This window comes from Heteronotia binoei, chromosome 2, assembly GCF_032191835.1.
Source record: "Heteronotia binoei isolate CCM8104 ecotype False Entrance Well chromosome 2, APGP_CSIRO_Hbin_v1, whole genome shotgun sequence".
NCBI classification, from domain to species: Eukaryota; Metazoa; Chordata; class Lepidosauria; order Squamata; family Gekkonidae; genus Heteronotia; species Heteronotia binoei.
In genome coordinates, this window is record NC_083224.1 from 158,319,525 (window position 1) to 158,327,854 (window position 8,330).

At 39.6% G+C, this 8,330-nt stretch overlaps 1 protein-coding gene across 3 annotated transcripts in view; it reads left to right on the plus strand.

Moving 5' to 3' along the window:
- Window positions 1-3,245, plus strand: part of KIF14 (kinesin family member 14) — a 44,393-nt gene extending 41,148 nt beyond the window's left edge. For all 3 annotated transcript variants that reach the window (XM_060232343.1, XM_060232345.1, XM_060232344.1), the window contains exon 30: window positions 1,223-3,245. In XM_060232343.1, the coding sequence (XP_060088326.1) occupies window positions 1,223-1,611 (389 nt within the window). In that variant the 3' untranslated portion in view covers window positions 1,612-3,245. The remainder of the gene's footprint in view (window positions 1-1,222) is intronic.
- Window positions 3,246-8,330: the final 5,085 nt, after the last annotated feature.

Genomic DNA, 8,330 nt, shown 5'->3' on the forward strand with positions numbered 1-8,330 from the left:
CTGGATTCTTGGTGCTTGGGCGGGGGGGGGGGCGGCAAAGTGGGCTTCTAACCCCACTTGTGAACCTCCTTTCTTTTTTGGCCACTGTGTGACACAGAGTGTTGGACTGGATGGGCCATTGGCCTGATCCAACATGGCTTCTCTTATGTTCTTAATGTGTAGCAAACTCTGCTATTTATACCTTGAGTGCAAAAGCAAGCCTTTTAGTTTTTGATGCCTTCATCCTGGTTGATTCAGGTGATAATAATACACAAACATTAGGTAAAGAGTTTTGAAAATATATCTCAAGCAGTTGCATTGTTGGGGCCTCTGTGCTTGCTCCCACACCCCTAGAAATATGTGTATAGTCTTCTCTGTTCCTCCTCATTGTGTGTTTTTGGTAGTGCATCATGGAGGCTGTGACAACTACAGCACTGGAGGTAAGTACCTTTGTAGATGACATGAGTCCAACTGAACAAGAAACCTGGAGCAAAATGATATAGTGCCAAATAATGCTATAAATGCTTCCAGCATTCTGTGTAACTTTGGGTGTGATTCCAGTCACAAAAGCAACTCATAGTATGCTCTGGCCCAGCTAACTGTGTTACCTATGAGTCCTTTCTTTGCCAAAATTTATAAGTAAATTGCACCACTCCCACCATTTGCAAGTTTTCATCCTGTTGAGTTTAACACCTCCTCGTTGGATGATATAATCTCAACCAGACAGTCTCTTTCCTTGTGCTTCTCTCTTTGCTAAACGTTCCTCTCAACTTTTGCAGATGCGTAGGTACTAACGCTTGCCAAACATTTATTGGCATCTGTGAGATGACACTGGCTCTGCTGAAAAGTATAGGAAGCCTTCAGCATGCTGGCTCCTGTATGTTTACCTTTCCATCACTCAGTTGCTCTACATGATGTACCCTTCTTCCTTTTTAATAAACTGGAGTCAAAGATGACAGTAGTACTCATGACCAGGTTGTCTGCAGTTATTTTCTGTATGCCTGCTGTTTTATGCTATTAGAAGTCGTGAATAAAGCCACAACATGAATCTAATGATAACAAGGTAAACAGCCACATTCCTGCAGGTATTTCAGAATCTTTGAGCCATGCCTAAAGAAAAAGGCGGGGAGAGGAGTCAGAAGTTGATAGCCCTCCCCCCCCCCTTTAAGCATTTATAGGTTTCCTCTATTTTTTGAAGTTTCTAGATATTATACTTGGTTCTTTCTGGCTTTGTTTCCTGCAGGATCATACAGAAACAAAAACCCACTGAGATATTTCATTGAAAAGATTTGCATCTTAGCTGGGAATTTTAATGCGCTCTGCTATTCATGCACTTCGCCTGTTGCTTCAGCAGGTGCACTTTTTCCTAAAATGCCGGATTCTCTTGTGAACAACAGTGAACTGGAGTCTGTAGCAAAGTCACTTGTTATAAGTTTTGAACTTGAGAATGGGTGGGACTCGCTGAAACATCAAGATGATCAAATGAAAAATACTGAAGAGACAGAACTTGGAAAAGGTGAAACTACTATAGTAGAATGGGAGCATAAAGGAACTTCAAAACGAGAATATAAACTTTGGTCTGTGCCTCAAAGCTCAGGGGAAGCTTCACCTAGTAGAATTCACTGGGTATGAATGAAATGTTGCTTGGTTAGTGGAATAGTTCAGAGTGCAAGAAAGAGTGTATTCTGTAAATATGTTGGCTGTTGCTGCTGCATCTGTCCTCGTTTTTATGACAAGAATCTCAGAAGAATATGAATGTGAAGGCCAAGTTCTTGGGTTCACCTGATGATGGGGGTGGGCATGTACTCTTCTCCCTGCTCTGTGTGTAAGGCACTGTGTGAACAAGTCACACCTAAGGCTTGTATGAAAAGAGGGTTGCCTCACATAACCTTTCTTTACCTCAGTAAATTAAGAGAAGGATTTCCAAAATCAACCCATGTGGCACATGACCAGCTCTTACACTGTCCAGTTGCGATGGTGAGACATTGTTTAGGCAGCTGAATGTATAAACCAACAAAAATTTCACAGCAACAGTTAATTTCTACCACAATAAAATCTGGTCTAAACCGCACATTTTAAGATGCAATCCAAGGAAGAAAATTTAATGTTCATTCTGCATTAATACTCTTCTTTTAAAGCCTTGGTGCCACATCTGAGAAGGAATATTAGCTTTACTGGCAGTATTTCTTGGCCGTTAGGTCTGTGAATATTCTACCAGGTACACCATTTATTGTTTGTAACTAAGCAAAGTACTATTCAAAGGGTTTTTTTAAAAAAAATATGTCCTGTGTGCAGTAAATGTTCAACAAGAAGAAATGAGAGGAAAGGCTGCCTCTGCCATTCAAGGAAGTTTGTTCTTATGCATATGCAAAGGGAAGGGTTTGTAGAAGTCCTCTGTGCCTTAAAGACAGCCACCTTGGGGGGATCTCCTATGAACATCAGAGCTAGTTTTTCCATGGAAGAACAGTGGATGGAAGAGGACTTTGAGTTGACCTTTGGATCTCTCTGTTGCTGTATACCTTTGTTATACATATCATATAGCATATAGTGCAACAGTTTTGAAAAGCTGCAGATTCCTATCATATAAAAGCTGATGATTCCTGTAGATGCAAACAGCTTGATGTCAAAAATATAGTTTGTCTTTATTTTGTAACTTATATGCAGCACTTATTTAAAAGGGGGAGAGGGAGAGACAGAACTTTCCTCAGTTATTTCTGTCACTGATTTGGTTTTCATACAGGATTTCTTCCAAGTGGAGCGGGGCTTTCATGTTTCCTTTCTCTCCCCCCAAAATGGTGCTTCCAGGGGAAAGCCCTCCCTGGAATAGCTCAGAGGGGGTATTTGTCTCCCTCTTCCATCCACAATATTTCAGTACAATTATGTTTTGCTGATGTGGCTGTTGAGAGAGCTGGAATAACTTTTATATCATTTAACAGTACCCTACATAATACAGCAGGATTAATTCATCATAAAAATCCTAAAATTATCTTTACGTACTATTTCATTTGATGGAAATCATTTTGTGGGTTTTTGGAAAAGTCTTAAAACAAAATTACAGCTTTGCTCTTCATATTTTGTAACAGGAAAATACAACCTTTGTAATCATGTATTTAATGTACACATATGTTCCTGAATACATAGATGTCTGTTTTAAAAGTCTGTAAATATTATAATAAAATTGTAAAATGTACATGAATTGCCAGTGTAAGCAAGATACAAATATGACTTTTTAAAGCTTCAAATTATATGTGTATTTAAATATTTAATGTTGTTTTGTTTTTATTTATGTGCTTATATTTTGAAATTTATATGTGCTGATTTTCTTAATTCCCCCACCCCTAGTGGTTCAGGAATGGAGTTTTTGCTCTTGGCTGGAAGCTGAAGAGGTGTGTATAGAAAGCTTTTGTGTACATGGGGCAGGGGGGCTTCCATTTCCCCCCCTCTGGAGCAGCCCCTCATAGCTCCTGGGAGGTAGGTCCCAACAGTCAGCTTTTGGAGATGAGGACTGCATGCCCCGAAAAGGGAAGGCTGAAAAGCTGTTGTATGCTGCACACTGCCCTAGGATCCCCACCATCAGCTACAATTAAACAAGAGGAATTTTTATTCACACATGGACGCACACACACAAAGTTAAACTACCATGTATTTTGTTTCAGTTTCAGTTTTTAATTTTTTCACCTCTTGGACATCTAGTGCTTAACAGTACATCCCTTATTACTGGAGGTATTTCATATTGTGTTGTCAGAAGATAGATTCAACTTACACTGAGCTAGGCATCAGTTAATCTTGTAAACTGCTGTCAAGGGATGGGCATGAACTCCAAAATCCCAGTTCAGGGTGGTCCCAAACCAGGCTCTGAACCAAGGAAAAAATCTGCAAAATGCCAGTTTGTACTTTCCAGATCTACTACTTTATTTGCACACTATGAAGTATCAGTCTTCTTTCTGAGCTTGTTGCTTTTTCCTCCTCAGACTCTAAGCAAGGGGTATATTAATATCCATTAATAATGACATAAAAAATAGGACACAAGAACCTTTAAAATTTTTGTTCCCATAGCATTTGAAGAGCCCTTTTATATTCCCTGTGTGCTTTTCTTAGCATTGTGAATCTGCATTATTCTGTTATGCTAGTATACATTTTGTTGGGGTTTTTGGTCTTATTGTAGCTTTATACAGATTGTTTTTTTACCTATTAAACTATGCTCCTTTATATGAAGCATTAAAATCAGTGATGGTAAAACTATCACATGTATAATTTACATAAGAACAGAAATCAAAATGGAAATTTTAAGGTGAAAACAGCAGGAAAAATTGCGACACCCTGGATCTCAGGATATTGGGTCTGACGATACTGATAGATCTGTTCTTTGAATGTCATTTTTAAAATTCTCTAGCCAGTTATTTTAAATTTTAGCCTTTTTGTTTTTTAAACTGAGAAATGTATGTTGTTTGTTTGGATATTCATGTTCTGTCCAGCTTGTATTTTAACAGCTAGCTGCTTAAAATTGCTGCCTCAAATAATCTGCCTGTTTTTGTGAGAAGACCCAACGCTGCTACCTTGTTAAAGTTAAAAGGATGTGAGCCTCATTTGCACTAAAGGAAAGAGCACACGTAATATACAAGCTCCTCTATGTGAAATACATTTAAACAACAATTGAGTGTATTAAAATAAGCCTGTTCACAAGACTGCAGCCAGGGTACTTGCTCCGTTTTGGAAAAAGAAATAGGCTATGAATCGTCCACTTCAGTTTTCACTTGGCTCAGTAATGGCACCTACCGGTAAGCAGGAGAACTGCAGTTGCTTCATGATCCTGTATTTGGGGCTAGACAGTTTGTTTATAAGCATATAGCCCTGAGGCTTCACTTTCTAATTATTTCTGACTATAATGCCTATCTATGTATACTTTTTTGTCAATTAAACTTTTTTTTAGATGTTCATTTTTATTTGTTGTGCAAAACAAGAATCCCACATAAACAAGGGAAAGCCACAAGCATTCATTTGGAAGTAATCTGTTGAATGACAGATCCTTCTGTTGTATGCACACTGCTTTAAGTTAGAAAGTTTCAGAGCACCTCTTTCTGTTTAAACATATATTTGGAACCCTTAGGGTAGGGACAAATGGATCTGCTGAACTACACAGCCTTGTGAAGGCAGCCTGTTTGCAGAAGAAGGCTTCTGTACAGAATGTTTATGATGTTACCAGCCGTGAAAACCTGAAATCTTTTATGAGTTCTCTTGCCATGCACAGTGGAAGGATTTCTAGACAATGTTAACCAAATAGATGAGCCAGACATTTCTGACTGAAAAAAGATTAGACTTTACTCTGTGCATAATTTAGAGAAGAAAGCTTGGCTAATTCTAATGTAGACTCCTGTTTTTTTGTCCCCATTAGAGAAGTATTTTAAATGTATGAGACATGAGCACCAAATAATACCAGAACAAGGGAGAGAGTTGGCCATTAAGGCCAATGGAAAAGGCCCAAGGGGCCATCCCCTCAATGGGGGCCCCTGGAGCTCTGCAAGGGAGACAAGAGCTACCACCACCAGCAGCTGGTGGTCCTTGCTTTGTAAAAAAACAAAACAATTGGTATAGTGGGAACATTAATTTTTAAGCTTTTTAAGACCCCTACATGTTTTACATGTTTCATCTGGGAGATCTATAAAATATAGCCTGTACACTTCTGTAATCTGCAGCAACAGGATTTGAGCTTTGCATCAGGCAGGTAAGAGCCACTGTGAGGCTGCTTTCCCCTCCTAGTCATGGGGTTTGGGGGAGGCCACTGGGTGGTGCAATTTTCCAGGGATATTTGGACCTTCTGCCCTGACCTAAATGGTCCAGGCTAGCTTGATCTTGTCAGATCTTGGAAGCTAAGCAGGGTCAGCCCTGGCTAATATTTGGAAGGGAGAGCTCCCAGGAGTGCCAGAGTTGTGATGCGGAGGCAGGCAACAGCAAAGCACCTCTGAACATCTCTTGCCTTGTAAACCCCATGGAGTCATAAGTCAGCTGCAACTTGATGGCAAAACTAACTAAATAGGGCCCCTGCTCAGAACCCATCTTTCCCTGCTCTTCCTGTGCTGGCTGCCTAGCTAACATAGTCTCTATTGCTTGGTTCTTTAAACTGGGACAGAGAAGGGCCTTTTTTTACACATAACCTCAGTATGAGCTATTGACAGTGCAGTCCTAAGGCGGTATCATACCAATTCCACTGAAGTCAATGAGTTTAGAAAGGTGTAACTCTGTTTAGAATTGCACAATGAACTATTTACTTGATCTGGGTTTTGTTTATTTTTAAAGGAGAAAATCTGGGCTTTGGTTTAAGTTGATTTTGACATTTACTTGTACCCAGAAAAGAAGTGTTTTCTTTCCCCCCTGGAGTCAGATTCTTGATATTAGCCACAATAGAAAAGTGGTAAAACTAGCCATTCTTGTTAAAGTGGCAGTATGATTTGGTGCTCAGGATCCTGAGGGTGTCCTGGTTACATTTCTTTTAAAAAGAAATCCCCTAAACTGAAGTGCAGCTGGTATTCCTTAAAAAAATTAAGTTTACAGCCACAAAAGTTCAATGCTGGAAAAAATTACTGAGAAATGCAAGGAAGATGATGTCATGTATTTGTTTTAGTGCTTATATACATTCAAGGGGGAAAGCATTCATCTGCTTTTATTTCAAGTCATTTTGAAGTAAAATCCACTTCCTTTTTGGCAAGCCTAGCATGAACATTTTTAAACTTAAAAACTGGTACTTCTAATTAATGTAGAACCACTTTGACGGTTATGTTTCTTTAACAGTAATTGCCTGGTCTCAACTAGAACTTACAAGTAGAGCCACCAAATCACTGAACTTACCAAATCAACTAGAGCTTACAAGTAGAGCCACCAAATCTACTGAAGCCAGGAAGACCCCCTAATCCTGCAACGGGTGGACAATGCTGTGGTTTTAGGAAGGAGAGCCTAGGTGTGAGTTGTGCTTTTGTAAGGCATTTCAATTTGTCTGGAATCAGAGTGCTAAGCATGATACCCTGATGTTAGGTCAAACCCTGTCCATGCCCCCCCCCCCCTTTTTTTTTGCAACTGCTTGGCTGATGACACTGCCTGGCTGCAGGACAGCAAACTATGCAGAAATTATTTTAATTTGTTGTTCATAATTAAAAATTACATAATTGACTATAAAGTTCACTCATTTGTTTGCTTCGAGGAGGTGGAAAGAGTCTGCGAACATGAAATTGGCAGTCTTAACTGATTAGCATAAAATCCCACATAGTAGATTAAGAAAAACTATTCTAGATACAAGGGAGGAATAATTTGCCTGGTTTAAAATGTCCCTTTGCTTTTCATCATTTACAGTTGGATGTAACAAGTGCATGAAAAATGTAGGCAGGATTTCCTTTGGGGGTTAAGCAACCGAATTTTCCTTTGACTTATTAGGCCCTACTATTCCATTTATGTGGTCCCAACCAGGTGCCAGATCCAGGTTGGGAAACTCCTGGAGATTTAGGGATGGACAGATTTAGGGATTTCATTGGGGTACAATGCCATTGTGCCCACCCTCCAAAGTACCCATTTTCTCCAGAGGAACTGATATCTGTAGTCTGGAGTTAAGCTGTCGTTCTGGGGGATCCCGAGGTCCCACCTGGTTGCTGGCATCCCTAGGCTCTCACTCTCTGTCCCAAAGGTGCTTAAGGCAGCTTGCAAACTATTTAAAAGCAATATAAATAACTGGAAGAAAAATACCTACATGAATCACATATTAAAAATTGCATCAAAATAATCAGCAGGATAATGAATGTACATTTCCCATCCGGCATGGGAACCTCAGCACCAGTCAAATAGCGGTAGGACAAGTGCTCTGTAACTGAGATACCACTGCACAAAAAAAATCTTGCCTTGAGCATCTACCCATCTTATCTAAGATAATGGTGGCCTGCATGGTGATGACTGCAACACTCATGGGGGAACAGGTGGCCAAGCAAATACCCTGATCCAAGACTGTGTAGGGCTTTACAGGCCTTTGTTATATTAAAAGAATGTGACTTTGCTTAGGTGGAGCAGTACAATAATGGATATTTGATAAGTCTTGCTGTTAAACAATTCCATGTCACCTCAGCCAAAGTACCCATTGTTTATTTGACAAGATAGTATTGGAAAACTAAAATAGACAAAAAGTTCTGTTAAAAAAATTCACTCATGAGCCAGTTTCTGAAAATGCTTATCAAGTCAAAGCAGCACCCTATCTTAGGTTAAAAAAAGAGAGAGACGGAGAGTCTTGACAAGTGGTCTAAATTCATTGGGACGACAGAAGTGTGAAGACCAATAAAAAATGTATCATAGGGCATGTTTGAGTAGAGTTTTGAAAA